At 56.5% G+C, this 16,442-nt stretch overlaps 1 protein-coding gene across 3 annotated transcripts in view; it reads left to right on the top strand.

Annotated features, from left to right (window-relative positions):
• Positions 1-16,442, top strand: part of MYT1 (myelin transcription factor 1) — a 62,807-nt gene that overhangs the window by 30,960 nt on the left and 15,405 nt on the right. For 2 of the 3 annotated variants that reach the window (XM_043883687.1, XM_043883685.1), the window contains exons 5-14: positions 808-870; positions 1,585-1,832; positions 3,051-3,860; positions 5,054-5,188; positions 5,648-5,738; positions 6,757-6,870; positions 10,028-10,242; positions 12,113-12,300; positions 12,832-13,101; positions 16,132-16,286. In XM_043883687.1, the coding sequence (XP_043739622.1) occupies positions 808-870; positions 1,585-1,832; positions 3,051-3,860; positions 5,054-5,188; positions 5,648-5,738; positions 6,757-6,870; positions 10,028-10,242; positions 12,113-12,300; positions 12,832-13,101; positions 16,132-16,286 (2,289 nt within the window). The remainder of the gene's footprint in view (positions 1-807; positions 871-1,584; positions 1,833-3,050; positions 3,861-5,053; positions 5,189-5,647; positions 5,739-6,756; positions 6,871-10,027; positions 10,243-12,112; positions 12,301-12,831; positions 13,102-16,131; positions 16,287-16,442) is intronic. The other variant, XM_043883686.1, reaches the window with a different exon arrangement.

The raw sequence follows: 16,442 nt of genomic DNA, 5'->3' as shown, positions 1-16,442 counted from the left end.
GGGGAGCTGACTCGCAGGGAAGTGGGTGGGGTGGGCCGAGCCCTGATGAGCGGTTCCCAGAGTCTGGTTGGTGGGGAGACAGAAGTTGTAGAAGGAGCGGGACTCCTGGGCTCTCGTTTCTGTCCCCAGGATGGGAGCTGCTGCTAGAGGCCAGGCATCATCCCCCAAGCCCCTCTGCCCCTGAGGTCTCATGGCAGCTCCTGGGTCATCCACCCTCTTGGCTTCACCTCCCTCACAGCAGGCTGCAGGTTCTGGAGTGGGTTCTTTGCCACCACACCGTGCCTACCTCCAGCGGGCGCCTGTGGCTTAGGTCAAGGCTGCATGTTTGCAGAGCTGTTCCTGTCTGTGGGTGCCGCCTTAGTGAGCCAGCACAGGGCAGTCTTGGCCGGGCCTCGCAGCCTCGTGAAGGCCATGGAGAATCCCATGTTTGTGCTTTGCCCATGGGCCAGACTCAGGTGCTGGTTCCGGGAGCACCTTGAGGGCCCTGCTCCCCAGCCCCCTGAAAAATCTGGTGGTGGCTTGCCTGCAGTGGGGAGACTCATCGTGGAAAAAGGAATCCTGCCTTGATCTCGTACACACAGAGCTTTAATTAAACACACTCATGAGACTGTAATGAGCCATTCATTTATTTAAATAGGGTGAGTTATTTCATTAATTTTTTGCAAACTGCAAGCAGCCGTCCTAAGATGAACTGTTTGGAGACAATCTTCTACTCCCCAGGGGGACGGTCTGGGGTGAGATTCTGACCCTGTCCCCATGCCACACGGGGCCACCCCCAGGTGACTGCTCCCGCTTGTCTCCTCCCAGCTGTCCCACCCCCGGATGCACGGGCTCGGGGCATATCCGTGGCAAGTACTCCAGGCACCGAAGGTGAGGAGCTGGTGGGGCCTCGATGGGTTCCTGGGAAAGAGGTTGGGCTGGGGGGGTTGGAGCTCCTCTCCTGCTCTGTGACCCTCTGTGGGCAGAACCGTCCCCCTCTGCTCTGGGCAGATAAGCCCCGGTGGCCTCCCGTGCAACCCTGAGCCTTTCTGGGTGTCTCCCCAGTGGGGCTGCTCTGAGGCTGAAGGAGGCCTTGTGGGTGAACCCAGAACAGAGCCAGCACATGGTGGGGTGACTATTTTCACTGCTGTCCTCCTGGGTGTCTCAGGGTCCCACTGGACCTCAGGGGCCTCTGACTGTGGTGCCCGGTTCAGGGGGAGGGTGAGGGTGGGAAGGGTCTGGAGGTGGAAAAGGAAGCCCTGGGTGCTCCTGGGGGTGGTGGGCATGGGGCAGAGTAGCCTGGGCCAGCCCCCATCCCCAGCCAACCCAGAGCAGGTGACTCTTGCATGGACAGGGCCCCCTGAGGTTAGGCCTCCCCAGACAAGCAGAAAGTGAAATTTAAAACACAATCTGGTGTTTTTTACTGTGGACACTTACTGTAAAATTTTGAACACATCGATCTGCCAGTCTTGCTTTTGGATTTTGGTGGAGGGTGGTGATGAGAGGCAAAGAGGAATTTTCAGGATAGGGGAAGAGCTGCAGAGGGTGAAGGGTCGGGGGACTGGGAAATGCTGAGGAGGGGGGGCCCGGCCTCCTCCCTACCAGTTTGCAGAGCTGCCCTCTGGCCAAGAAGAGGAAGCTAGAGGGCCCCGAGGCCGAGCACCTGGGGTCCAAGCGGAAGGCACCCCCGCTGAAGCTGGCTCTGGACGAGGGCTACGGCGTGGACAGTGACGGCAGCGAGGATGCTGAGGTGAAGGACGCCTCTGTTTCTGATGAATCGGAAGGAACTGTGGAGGAGGACGAGGCCGAGGCGTCGGGACAGGAGGAGATTCATCGCCCCGAGCCAGCTGAAGGTGCTTTGTTGCTCTGTCTCCCCTGAATAAAGGCGCTTAGTGTGGCCCCGGAGAATCGCAGCCTGTGGGCGGGCAGGGCTCCCGCGAGCCAGGAAGCCCTGCTGAGAACAAGTGCCTCTTGTCCAACATTTGGGACTTCCTGGGGAGGGGCCGGCTCTGGGGGCTCAGGGTCTGTGTGTGAACACTGTGCTTTTGGATGTGTGTCTGTCTGCATGTGTGACAGACGGACGGACAGATGGATGTGGCTGTGGGTCTGTATGGGGTGGTCTTGGACAGACCCGCCCCACTTGGCCTCAAAAGAGCCACCTGGTTGGGGGGCAGGGGTCTGCTTGGCATTAAGGGAGATGGTGGGGGTGTCCAGGGAAGCTGGGCCGGGCAGTGAGAACTGGGGGGTCTCCCTCCTGTGACCTTCTTCCCTGCAGGGCCCCCAGTTCTTGGCCATCACTAGTGTGAGGGTGGGGCATGTCTGTGTCCTGAGACCCTGCTGACTGTGGGGTCCTGGGGGTGTGGCAGAGGCTGGAGGCCCAAACTCTCCCCTCCAATACATTCATGTTTCTGGTGTTCTCCCCTTATGGGATCTGAGGTGGATTCTTACTTCACTTTAGAGCCACTGTAGGGAGAGTTCTTGCAACCCGCCTCCCTGTTGGGGACCTGGCTGTGCCTGAGAGGGTGCCGGGTCAGGGACTCGGCCTCCTGGCTTCCTTACACAGGAGGGAGCTCTGTGCTCTGGCTCAGCCCTCCTGAAGGGGGAGAGCTGGCTCTCCCCTCAGCCAGGCGGGCTGGCTCTCACATCCCGGGGTCCTTATCCACCACCCAGGGGGCCCGGGTGTGGTGAGCACCCACTGCATCTCAGCCACAGTGATGAAATGACTTAACCTTTAAAAACAGCTTTTGCTGCTTCTCAATTATGAAACAGTGTTTAAAAGTCTTATGCATTCTTTAGGCTCCATTTTATGAACTGCAGATTTGCCTGATTTAAAAAAGTGCACATAACAGGGAGGACTGCTAATCAAAAATATCAGAGTAAATCTTAGTTTCAAAAGTACAGCAATGATTTCTCCAGGCAGATAAAAATGGCTATGTCGATCCTGTTTCTGGGGTCTGGTGTCCTCTGGCTGTGGTGGAGTGCGGTGGAGGAACCAGAGCCAGTGGCCTGGAGACACACTCCCCCCAACCCTGTTTCCATGTGCCTCCCATATGGTTTCTGATTTTGTGTAGGAAGGAGCCCAATAAAGGTGCATTTTGGATCCAATCCCATCAGCAGCCCCTCGGGCTCCTCCAAGGGCAGCTACAGCAGCTATCAGGAAATCATCGCAACTTCTCTCCTAAATTTGGGCCAAATCGCTGAAGAGACCCTGGTTGGTGGAGACTCAGGCCAGGTGGCCACGCCAGGCCTAGTTCAGGAGGCTGAGGAAGAAGCCACCAGTGACGAGGGGGAGAAGGAGGACTTTATCCAGCCGGAGGACGTGGAGGAGGTGATTGAAGTCACCAGCGAGCGCTCCCAGGAGCCGTGTCCCCAGTCTCTGGAGAGTGTGGCCAGTGAGGCATCCAGCAAGCAGAAAGTGACCCTGGGCAACGAGGAGGAAGAGGAGGAGGAGGAGGAAGATGAGGAGGAGGAAGAAGATGACGAGGAGGACGAGGAAGACGAGGAGGAGGCCCCGCCTGATGTAATCTGCCAGGAGGATGCCCCCCACGTCCCTGCCCCAAAGAGCCCTCAGCCCCGGGGCCCGGTGCCTCCCAGCCCCAAGCCCGGGTACTCCGTCCTGGTGGAGGTGCGGTCCGATGACGGCAAAGACGAGGACTCTCGCTCCCAGAAGTCTGCGGTCACAGACGAGTCAGAGATGTACGACATGATGACCCGTGGTAACCTGGGCCTCCTGGAGCAGGCCATTGCCCTGAAGGCCGAGCAGGTGCGGGCTGTCTGTGAGCCGGGATGTCCACCTGCCGAGCAAGGCCCTCTGGGCCCAGGCGAGCCAGGGAAGGCAGCGAGGCCCCTGGATGCTGCCCGGAAGAACTACTGCAGCAAAGGTAGGCTGGGCTCCAGGGATGGGGAGCCCAGGACCCATGGACATACCCTGAGGATTTCACTGGCTGGGGGTCATGGGAGGTGGGGGATGTTGGCCAGACAGACACAGACTGTGGTCGTGAGGCAGGAGGCAGGGCTGGGAGCACTAGAAGGGCATTGGCACTGGTCCTCAGGGACCCTGATGCTGAGGCACAGGTGCCCAAGAGCCCTAGACAGAGGCCAGTGGCAGCGAGCTCAGGAGGGCGATGCCTGGGAGAGGTTTGTGAGCCCCTGCATGCCTGGGGGTCAAAGGACAACCTCCTCCCATTTGAATCAGGCAGAGCCCCTAGTGGCCCTGCCCTCCCTGGGGTGGGCATTCTGAGCATGGTCCGTGATTTCTGCATTCTATCAAAGGGGATGACGGCTCCATTGGAGTTTGCCTGGGACACTGGCTATGCCCTGGGGACCATGTGTGTCCTGAGAGGTCTTCCCTTCTGCCCCCAGACTTACAGTGACCTCTCTGGCCTGCAGAGGCTTAATGAAGTCAGTAGCTGAGATTTCGGGTTAGGTTTCTGCCTAAGCCTTTATTAGCTGCTTTGATTACCTTGTGGCTCAGACCTTAAAGAGTCTGCCTGCAATGTGGGAGACCTGGGTTCTACACCAGGTTGGGAAGACCCCCTGGAGAAGGAAATGGCAACCCACTCCAGTATTCTTGCCTAAAATTCTATGGACGGAGGAGCCTTGCAGGCTACACTCCATGAGGTCTCAAAAATGTTGGACGTGACTGAGCAATTTCATTTTGGGTGAGTTACTTAGCTTCTGTCTCCCCCTTTCATGTCAACATGAAGGATGAGTCCTGGCAGGGATGTTGCTGCACATCTTTACCTCTCTGTGGAGGCCTGGGGCTGTGCAGGACATTAGCAGGACAGGGCAGAAGGCACCAGCCGCCATCTAGGTGGTCTTCCTTGAAGGGCTGCAGTCCCACTGTTTGTGGGTTTTCATCATCTGTGGGCTTTTCCACTTAGACACCCTGGACAGTCCCTCTAGTATCCCCTTGCTGTCCCGCCCTGGTGCCTTTCGGGCTCTTGGGCAGTCTGGTCATTCTCCTCTCTGGACAGCCAGAGTGAAGGCTTGTGAGCTGCACTGCCCGCTCCCTGCTCACCACTACCTCCCAGCTTCCTGGCTGCCTTCTGACCCAGAGGCCCTGTGTGTTTAGATCCCTCAAGAACTGAAAAGCGTGAGATCAAGTGTCCGACACCAGGCTGTGATGGCACCGGCCATGTCACTGGGCTGTACCCACACCACCGCAGCCTGTCTGGCTGCCCCCACAAGGACAGGATCCCCCCAGAGAGTGAGTAGCTCTGCATGGCTCGGGCTGCCTCTGGTGTTTGGATGGTGCCCACGTTGGGGAATGGCCACAAAGAGCCCCGTCCCTCTGATCCAGAATGTCCTGAAGCCCATACTTGAGCCCTACAAGCATGGGGACGTGGAGCATCCAGTGATTCACCTGGAGATGGCAGCCTGGATCAGGTCCCCAGGAAGCCCGGCCATGGACACAGGAGGGGAGGCTGGGCTCCGGAACTGGGGAGGGGCCACTTTCTGTGTGCTGGGGGCTCAGAAGGAGAAAGGCTGTCCTTGCTTCCGTGTGAGGGGCAGTAAGTTGAGAGGAGGGACGTTGTATGGCTGAACTGGTTTCTGCCCTAGGGAGCCAGGGCCACTGTGGGAGGGGTTCTCTGCCTGAGCCGGGCCTGGGGCCCCTGCATGCTCCATGGAGGGGGGTGCTCACTGGCTCCCCCCCATTGTCTTGCAGTCCTGGCCATGCACGAGAATGTGCTCAAGTGCCCCACTCCTGGCTGCACAGGCCAGGGCCATGTGAACAGCAACCGTAACACACACAGAAGGTAGGGGCTGGGCTGGGCACGGTGCGGGTGGTGGCGGGGGCATGCCGTGGGTGCCCCAACCTGGCACATGTCTCGGGCTTGCCCTGTCCCCCTGTGTGCTGCTCTTTGGGGTGAGTGCAAGGTCAGGACAGACCTTTGGTGGGTACAGAGCAGCACCTGGAGGAGTGCCACTCTGAGGGGATGCTGAAAGACCAGAGTGCGCCTGGAGGAATGGGCGCCTGCAGCTTGGGGGAGAGCCGAGTGGGGACCCTGCCTTGCGGAGATTCAGGAAGCTTCTGGACACTAGCTCTTGCTTAGGGCACAACCTCAGCATCTGGCCTAAGCCTGGTTGCTCTGTGGGGTGCTGAGACCCTGGTGCTTCCATTGTCTGCCGTCTTCTGGCCGCTGCTTCCCCGAGCCCTGGGCAGCTGTGGCCGTGGCAGCAGGTACCTTTGCTCCAGTGAGTGACTCTCAGCTGAAAGGACAGCCAGAGTCTTTGAGGTCCAATCACTGAGAAGAGGCTGAACTCCCCAGCACTGCTGTGATGATGTTACCTCCCCTGGTCGATCAGCTTCTTAGTTCTAACAGTTGAAGCTGTATCCATGGTGTCTTGGATTAGGTGCTTTCCCGGGAAGGACCTGTGCCCTTCTGCTGTGACCCTGGTGGTTCGTGTCCTCCAGGGTCAGCACCCAGTTTATGGCCTGTGGGTGACAGAATTTGAGCAGCTCTGGTTGGTGGTGAGGGGAGAGAAGCAGGGTGAGAGGCAGACGCATCCCCCAGACCCATCCAGAGGAGATGCCTTCGTCCAGAGCCTCGAAGAACTTTAGGATGCATTTTGTCTCCGTGTGTCATTGGCTTAGAATTTCCAAAAACAGAAACTGAGTGAGCAGCAAGTGCTTTGAGGGTTGAGGACAGAGCTGGGGAAAAGCCCCCTCTATAGGAATGATAGCCTTCCCTGGGCGCCTGCTGGTGTCTGGCTCCTGGCTTAGATGGGTGGGGCCTGGAGAAGGGCTCAGCTGTCCTCCTGTCCTGTCTCTAGTTTGTCTGGGTGTCCCATTGCTGCTGCCGAAAAATTAGCCAAATCTCATGAGAAGCAACAGCCGCAGCCGGGAGAGCCTTCCAAGAATAGCTCCAATTCGGATCGGATCCTCAGGTGAGTGACATGAACCACAGACCCGGAGGGGTGTTCTTGGACCCAGGTTCGTCTGCCCAACATATAGTGAGGCCAGACAAACCAAAACTGGGTTGGAGTTTGGAGCAGAGAAAGGTTTATTACAAAAGCCATGGAAGGAGAATGGGTGGGGGGTGCTCAGAACATTCGACCTCCCATTGGCTTTCTGGTGAGGTCTTTACAGACAATGTGAGGGAGGAGGGTTTGAGGTGCATAATAGCTTGTGGACCTTCTGATCGGCTGATGGTGAGGTGGTAGGGGATGTTTCAGGAATCTCAACCTTACTATTCCAACATTCTGGGGTCCACAGGCTTGTGGTCGGCATGTCATCACCACTGGGCAAGTGTCTTAGTTTCTGCAGAGCGACTCAGATACGTGTCAGATTGTTCCCTCTGTCTCTTCCAGAGGAACTAGGAGGCCTGTTGTGACTCTGTTGTCCTCTTAATTGATTGACTTGCTCTTTGGAACCCGGAAGGTTGAGGGGACTCACAGCCTTTTTCCTACAAACTAGAAATGGGGACACAGAGGGGCTTTTGTCCCAGGAAAGCCCTGTAAGGTTCTGCTTGATTTCAGGGGCTGCCTCCCGAAATGCCCAGGGAGCATCTAGTCTTTCTGCAGCTGCATGTGTGTGCATGAGTGTGTGCATGTATGTGTGTGCACATGTATGTATAGTATGTGCAAGCGCACATATGTGTGCACAATGTGCATGCATGTGCATGTGTGTATGCATGTGTGTGTGGGTGTGCATGTGTATACTGGTGTTTCCCAGCAGTTTTGGGGGCACTAGCACCCACAAGGCTGCCCCTGCCTTGCTCTCTCTGAGGGTATTGATATTACTGCTGGATGATTCAGGATTTTTTGGTGGAGATTCTGGTTCTGTTTGGAGAGTGGGCTGTACCAGCTGAGGGCTAAAACCCTGGACCGGGAAGAGGCGCCCTCCAGAGTGCCACCCCCATGACCCCTGAGGTGCTGTGTGTTTAGGTGCGTGTGTGTGAGTGTCTGTGAGTGTGTGTGCATGCATGTGTGCCTGCAGATATGGCTTATTGATGAGAGGGCTTCTGAAAGGCCATTCAGAGTGAATCTGCTTTGTGCAACCTCACCCACAAGCCCCCATTGGTGTCACAAGGAAGGCCAGAGGCTGGGGAACTTTCCTAAGGCCACATGTCCCCCCTCCGGCCAGCCTTCCTTCAGAATCTCCTCCCAGGGGGACCAGTTCCCTGGCGCCCACCATGCTGGGGGATTCTCCCCCACTGTGTCCTTGCTCGGTGGACTCCTTGCTCCCTTGTCTCGAAGGAGCTAGAACTCACAGGTCCTCTCCTCCAGACTCCTGTTCTACATCTGTCACAGACAGAAGAGTTTGGGAGACCAGGGCCACCACACCCTGTGCAAGCTCAGTGCTCAGCAGTCGTGAGCATGGGGCACAGCATAGACCCTCGTCTGGAGACCCACCTGTCCCTTCCTTGGCAGGTGCCTGGTGGGCACTCAGACCGAGGATTGAGCTGCACACCTTGGCTTCGGAGGGTGGTGTGTGAGGAGTCTCTGTGCAGGGCCCACCCTCCCGCACTGGGGAGCCCTTGCAGCCTGGTCCTTGGGTGCCCTGTACTCCATTTGGCTTCTTTCATCCAGGAAGCTGCTTCTTTTCTCCATCTTATCCCTGTTCCTTCTAGCTTCTTGTCAATTTTCCTAACTTGATCCAAGTCACTGACAAAATGTCAAACCACCAGGCAGGTAAGGCTTGGGAAGGCCAGTCTTGGGGCCAAACAGGTGCTGAACGTGGAGGTGGTGTCCCAGGAAGGTGACTGCAGTTTGTTCCCCTGTAAAAATGAGACAACAGTCTTATCGACTTGAGTTTCTCATGAGGCTTGGACGAGGCGGTGACAGTTTGTTTCCTGTGCCCTTGGTGAGGAGCCCTGATGGTAGCAGCTGCGGCCAAGATGCTGGAGCCTTCCACCCAGGCTCCATGCCTTCTGTGTAGCCACGATTTGGGTATTGTACGCTGGGGTGTGCAGATAATCTTAAAAAAGTTTTGCTGGCATCACGGACACTGAGTCTGCTGCTGGACGAAGCCCGGGCTGAGGAAGCCACCCAGACATGGCGCAGGCATTAAGTTTAGGCCTCATCTTTCCTTGAGGGTACCTGGGAGCTCGTCAACAACTTCTCAGATGCGTTGACCAGTCCAGAGTGGAGGAGGAGAGCCTACTCGTGCTCTGGTGGCATCACTTTCCCAAGGCCCTTCAGAGCTGGCCTTATTGTGGTTCTGGGATCTTCTTAGCAACAGGCTCCCCTTTTCGGGTCATGCTCAAGTTCTTCCAGTGCCTGGCACCTCGGGGCCTCTCCATTGGTCCTTCTTAATTCCACCCTTTCCAGAGTGAAGTCACTGCTTGGCTCTAGAGGCCTCCTTTGCTTTTCTTCTCTCTGAGCCCCTCACTGGAATGGTACAGACCCCGTGGCCTTTATCTTCTGCTGGTCTTGCTCCTGCCCCAGCCCGTGGGCTGTGGAGGCTGGTGTCTCCACACCATCTCTTGTACATTTAAAAATCGGAGCTCTTCCAGAGCTCCAGAGACATTGACTGAATGCTTGCAGCACTGCTTTCATGCCTGTCCTTAACCCGCTGCAGATCCTCCAGGGTCGTCTTAAGCGACTTTAAGCAGAGGACATTGGAGGGCTAGGCCCCTCCCTTCAAAGAGTAGAGTCACTCTGCCCTGAGGCTGATTCTCAGAAACACCCTCATGTCCCCTCCAGGTGCCCCCACTCCCTCCTGTCTGGGGAATTGTATTAACAAGTTATTCTACCACCAGAATTCCACCTTGACTGCCCACTACCCTAAAGATGCTTCTCTGGGGCTCCCGGCCAAGGGCTCAGAAACCAGCTCTCCTTTTCCCCTCCTCTGGCTGATGCTGTCTGCAAGGGGAGACGTGCTGTTTGTTCAAGTCTCCTAGTGCTTCTTCCCCGTGGCAGTTCTTCCTGCACATCCCACGGGCACCCTGTAGTAGTGGGCAGGGGAGGGCCTGCCTGGGTCTCAGTCCACACTGGCCTCTGAGGGATGGCTGGGCTAGGCCATGGTAGAGGGTGCTGGGTTGAACAGCACAGGGTCCTTGTGCCCTATCTTCATGCTTCTCATCTCCATCCTGCACCTCAGGCCCATGTGCTTCGTGAAGCAGCTTGAAGTCCCTCCATACGGAAGCTACCGGCCCAGCGTGGCCCCCACCACCCCCAGGGCCAACCTGGCCAAGGAGCTGGAGAAGTTCTCCAAGGTCACCTTTGACTACGCAAGTTTTGATGCTCAGGTTTTTGGTAAGCGCATGCTTGCCCCAAAGATTCAGACCAGCGAAACCTCACCGAAAGCCTTTAAATGTAAGTTGGGGAAACTACTCCCAGGTGGTGTAGGGTCTGAGGGGCAGAGGAGGAGGAACCCTTCCCCAGGAGCATATAGGAACTCTCCATCTGGGGCCCCAGCTGTCCCAGTCTACCATGGTGACTTTATCAGAGTCTGTGTCTCACCCACGTTGCAGCCTTCACGTTCATCATCAAACTGGATGTGTCTCCTCACTTCACATTGAAATAAAACCCAAGTGTGTTATGCTGTGCATGTCCAAAGAGTTAAGCCCAACATCGCTGACATGGTTTACCCTATGAGTTGCCCTCCCCGACTCTCCTTTTCCAGGCAGTTTATTCCAGCTCAAGGGTGGAGGTCTCGGGAGAACCACTGTACTGAGCCTGGATACCCCACAGATACTTAGACAGGGATCACCTTGCTGGATACAGTATGCCACTTGTAATATTAGCAACAAAATTTCTGTGTGCTTGCACTAACAGAATTCATTCCTACAAACCTTTGAGAACACGCTTTCCTGTCTTTCTAAAAAATTATTTATATACTTAGGTTGCACTGGTTCTTTGTTGCTGGGCAGGCTTTCTCTAGTTGTGGCGAGCGGGGGCTATTCTTTGTTGCAGTGAACAGGCTTCTCACTGTGGTGGCTTTTGTTGCGGAGCACAGGCTCCAGGTGTGCGGGTTTCAGTAGTTGCAGCTTGAGAGCTCAGGAGCATGTGCTCAGTCGTTGTGGCACACCAGCTTACTTGCTCCTCAGCATGTGGAATCTTCCCAGACTAGGGATCAAACCTGTATCTTCCGCATTGGCAGGTAGACTCTCAACCACTGGACCACCAGGGAAGTCCCCTGTCTTTTTTAGGTCACTTATTATACTAATTTGTGAGTTGTAAGCCAATTAGCTTGCATAAAACCTACAAAATGGAAAACTGCCCCAGTGTACATAAGATTGGAACTGGCAGCTCATGATGGATGTTCAGATGCCAAAATCAGCAATGATGAGTTTCCTACAAGTTCATACTAGAAACACTGATCAATACAATGGCCAGCTGGACTGCAGGCATCTCTCCAACTTGTTAGGAGAGGGCTTCATGCAAGGCACCCATTTATGCTGGGGCACTGGAAATTTGCTGGTGATACTGTGATTACTCAGAAATCATACCTGAGAGTGATCTTATGGTTTCAGCACAGTTATTAGAAAAGATGACATTTTATGCTTTCATGTTTCATGTTCTGTTGTTGTTCAGTAGCTGAGGCCTGTCCAACTCTTTGCAATCCCATGGACTGCAGCATGCCAGGCTCCTCTGTCCTCCACTAACTCCCGAGTTTGCTCCGATTCATGTCCATTGAGTTGGTGATCCTATCTAAATCTTATCCTCTGCTGCCCCCTTCTCCTTTTGCCTTCAGTCTTTCCCAGCATGAGGGTCTTTTCCAGTGAGTCAACTCTTCACATCATTATATTTGAGCAACAATGTTATTTACTAAAGCTGTGGCTATTGAGGAGGTGACACCAAAATCAGCCTTTTGAGATATTGTAACAAAATTTGCCTACTTGAGTGACACTGCAGACACTCTTCCTATTTACAGACTTTAGTCTCTCAATAAGCATTTGCCAATAGATAACCTGTTCTGTTTGCAATATCAGGGATGCTAGCCTGTCTTTGCCCTTTCTGCCCAAGTTATGGTCAAGACAGAAGTGGCCTTCTCAATACCCAACAAGGATGGGGGCGGATTGGGGTATGCGAGCTCACAGCAGTGGGTGGATGACCCAGCCCTAGGCCCCCCTTCACATAGCTGTGCTCAAAGCCCCCAGCCACCCTAAAGCTCCCCTGTGTGTCTTTGTGGACGTCTCCCGTTCATGTTGTATATCAGCCTGCTGTTGTTCCCTTTTTGCAGCCAAACCTTTCCCAAAGGCCTCTCCCCCCAGGCCCAGCCCCTGCACCTCATCCTCTTCTGCAGGCTTCGACTATGCCCACGACGCAGAGGCTGCGCACATGGCCGCCACTGCCATCCTGAACCTCTCCACGCGCTGCTGGGAGATGCCTGAGAACCTCAGCACGAAGCCACAGGACCTGCCCAGCAAGGTGGGTGAGGCTCCTGCTGGGAGCCCCTTCTGAGGCAGAGAAGGTGGGTGGGGTTTGCAGTCAGGACTATATGCAGCCTGCACAAAGCAGGCTCAGCAAACCCAGCATCTATGAGGGGAGTACCACCCTTTCCTTTTCTCCCTCCTGACCACTGACCCTGCTGGCCAAAGACACTGGATGGCCCCCCCTCCCTGAGCACCACGCACTGTGCCTAAGGGCGCCAAGCGGCTGTACACACCTGTTCCCGCATCTACTGGGATGCGGGCTTCCACTGGCTTCCATGTGTTTCTGTGCCCACACAGGTAGCCATGTGCTGGGGCTGGTTTTATGGGCTGGAGACCTTGAGGGAGTGGGTAGAGTGAGTCCATGTCAGCTTTAGGATACTTTCTTCTCAGAGGCTCTTCTCTTCTTTTTGGCCCTGTTCCCTTTGGAGGGAAACACTGTCTGGGCTTCTGGTGAGCTGAGTAAGGGGTCATAAGGTCCATGTGGGAGGGGATGGTGTCTAACCTAGACGTTGCCTTTGCAATGCAGGCAGTGGAAATTGAGGTGGATGAGAACGGAACCCTGGACTTGAGCATGCACAAGCACCGCAGGCGGGAGAACACTTTCCCCAGCGGGAGCAGCAGCAGCAGCAGCCCTGGTGTGAAGTCACCTGACGCCTGCCAGCGCCAGAGCAGTACCAGCGCCCCCAGCAGCTCCCTGACTTCACCCCCGTCCAGCCACGCCTCCCGCCAGGATGAGTGGGACCGGCCTCTGGACTACACCAAGCCCAGCCGCCCACGAGAGGAGGAGCCTGAGGAGGTGGGTGCTGTCCAGGTGGGAGGTCCAGAGCTGTCGGATGGTCAGGGGAGGCGGGGATTGAGCAGGCACTGGCGGTCAGCTTGCCTTACCCAAGGGTCGGCATAAACACGCAGGCATCTCCAGGCAGAGGCTCTATGGGTCCTACCCGTTTCCACGCAGGGTTCTGCCTGCTCCGGGCAGCTAAGTCCACCTTCCTGGAGGTGTTTTCACCATTGGTTCAGTTTGTGGCCTTGTCCCCTCCAAGAGGGAGGTGGTCTTCTCACCTCTGGAGCATTAGTGGTCAGCAGCAGTGTGGCTCTCCAAGAGTGTGGAGAAGACAGGAGCCCACGGCGGGGGGCTCGGGGGATGATTCGGGAATGACCTCAAATTCCTCGGTTTCGTGGGCCTCCCACCAGGCTGCTGTCCAGATGAGGGACACCCTGAACTCTGGTGGCAGCTTCTCTTCACCATGCCCAGGACAGTGCAGGCGCCTGGTTCCCTGGACAGAGGCAGGAGAAAATTCCTGGCCTCAGAAGCACCTCTGGCAGCCAGTGGTCTGAGTCCTAGAGCAGTTCTGCCTGCTAAGGAGTGGCAAGCCAGGCCTCTGTGTTGACCCATCCATAGCCTGGAGGCTTCTGGAACTTTCCCTTTCTGGTGACTCCACCCACTCAAGGTGCGGCTGATGGGGGCGGGGTGGGGGTGGGGGCTTCCAGTAGAGCAGAACTCTGCTCTGAGGGTACAACTCCAGGCGGGCTCTGCATAGTGTGGACAGGCCTGAGGGTTCCCTCCCGGCCCTTCCCTGCTTGCCAGCTCCCACTTCCAGGAGGGCGAGGGGGTTAGGTCCCTGAGTGTGTGCTAAGTCGTGTCTGATTCTTTGTGACCCCGTTGACTGTAGCCCTCCAGGCTCCTCTGTCCATGGGATTCTCCAGGCAAGAGTACTGGAGTGGGTTGCCAGTGCCCTTCTCCAGGGTATCTTCCTGACCCAGGGATCGAACCTGAGTCTTTTGTGTCTCCTGCATTGGCAGGGAGTTCTTTACCACTAGGGACACTGAAGTAGAACCAGGAGGCCCCTGGAATGGTTGTGTCTGGGCAGGGCCAGCCTGGTGGAGAGCGGGGCGGTATGTGGGTGGAGCCAGCCTCTTGGCAGGCAGGGGGTAGGGGCAGATCCCTGCGGAGGAGGAGCAGTGGTGGTGAGGATTCTACTTTGAGAACTCACCCTCTCTACAGTTTCATCTTCAGGGGTGGCCAGGTTCCTCCATCTACAGGCCTCACATGCACCCCTACTTTACAGAGGAGCCGCCTGGTCTACATCTAGGTCATCTGGCTCAGTCATATGGTGGCAACTCAATGTCAAGGCTCAGAAGAGGGATACTTCTCTCAGAGTGAGCCCCTGGGGTAGGGAGGCTGGCTGAGGGTCTGTGGGGGCTGGCAGGAGGGCTTCTCTCTGCTAGTGGGGCCATGCCTGAGGCCCGGTGGGGCCCTTCTGTTCCTGTTGGGGTCACCAGGGCTATGTCCCCACATCTGCTGTCACCCTTGTTCAGTTCTGTGCCTGTGACCTTGTCTCCCCTCGACCTCTCCAGTGGTCCTTTCCCTTTCCTTGGCCCCCAACTCAGGCTGGTCTCTCTGGCCAGTTTCCCCTGCCACCCGCCCAGCCCTGCCCTACCTTCCCATGCCCTCTGAGCATCCTCACCCCTTCCCAGGACTATTGTATCATCTGTGGGTGACCTGGGTCTCAGAGGTCCTGGGGAGCCTGGCCACGGAAGCCTGCTGCTGTGCTCCATGGCTGACCGTCCACTCTCTGGCGGGAAGCCTCGGTTAACCCCCAGGCCCTTCTTTTCCTCCCCTGTGCCCTGGGCACAGGTGCCTCTGTCCTATTGGGTCACCCCCTGGATCAGGCCTTCCCAGTCCATCTACTGTGGCCTGGACTCCCCATTCAGACTCTCTTTCTAGCTCTGCCCAAGGCTCCTTGACCATCTTGCCCCAGCCTTCAGCATCACCTCCCACCCAACTCTGGCAGCAGTGCCCCCTCATGTCCCCAAAGAGCCCTGGCCCCTGCATCTATGGGCCTGTGGGATGTGCTTCTTGCTCTGGAGCTGCCTCTGCCCCTGTGATTCTGGGAGGCCCTTGTTTCTCCTGAAGGCTGGACTCATGTTGAGGCTCTTTGTCCACATAGCCGTACCTTGTTCAGTAGTAACAGTAGCAACAGCATCGCATGGTACCAGGGACCTTTCCTCATCTCAGCCCCAGCCATCCTGGGAGGGCCTGCTACTGTTTCCAGCTTAAACGTGTGGTGCCCAGGAGTTTGGACAACGTGCCTGGGACACACAGCAAGTGCTGAGACTTGAATCGTGATCCACCACTGGGGCTATTGGTCTGTTGCAGACTGACCTGTAGGGCACTGACCTTGCTGACTCTCATGGACGTCTTCCCTGCCCTGGATGGAGGGAATGTCCTTGTTCACCACTGCATTCATAGTGCCCTGTTCTTGGGTGGCAACTGAACACTTACGGACCCTGCATTTGAGGTCAAAGTGCTTATTAAAGTGCCTGTTGCAGTCAGATCATCGTGCTGGCTGGGCTCACAGGGCCAGATGGCCCTAAGGTCGCTGTGATTATTTCTATCATGCTTTGTACCTTGTACCACTCATCCTCATAGCATTTCAACAGACACACGCTCAGTGGTAACAGCCCCAAAGGAACTGCACTAGGTGTGCACTCTGGTGTGCAGAAGGTGACCCAGGGCGGGTGGCCGGAGGTGACACACAGGCCAGAGGCCACGGAGGGTGTCAGAGCAGCCGGCCTGGGTGGCATCCATGTCTCCCTGTTCCTGGGTCAGCTCGGGAGCAGTGGCTGAGGTGAGGGAGCGCCCTAGCCCCTCTGGGTGCTGCTTCCTGCATCTTGGGAGTATGTCTTACTCCTGCATGCATAAGACAGGAGACTCCAGAAAACGCCTCCATGGACCCTGTTCTGAAAGGCCCCTCTCCCTCAGCCCCGGGCTGGGCGCCCAGCCCCCGCCAGCTGGTTAAAACATCTCCCTGCTGGTCTTTTGCAGTCAGAGCCAGCAGCCCATTCTTTTGCTTCTTCTGAAGCAGATGACCAGGAAGTGTCGGAGGAGAATTTTGAGGAGCGGAAGTACCCCGGGGAGGTCACCCTGGCCAACTTTAAGCTGAAGTTTCTCTCCAAGGACATAAAGAAGGAGCTGCTCACGTAAGTCCCCGCCTTGAACGACAGGACCCCCCCCCCCCAGGGGACCTCTATAGTCTGGAAAGGAGCACACCCTAGTGGGAGCCTGTGATGACCGGGTCGGCCCCAGCACAGCCCTGTGCTGACCACCCTCCTGCCCTGGCCACCTTGGTGGGCAGA

This window comes from Cervus elaphus, chromosome 23 (genome assembly GCF_910594005.1).
Source record: "Cervus elaphus chromosome 23, mCerEla1.1, whole genome shotgun sequence".
NCBI classification, from domain to species: Eukaryota; Metazoa; Chordata; class Mammalia; order Artiodactyla; family Cervidae; genus Cervus; species Cervus elaphus.
Note: the sequence above shows the minus strand (reverse complement) of the source record. Positions and strands in the feature narration are given on the sequence as shown.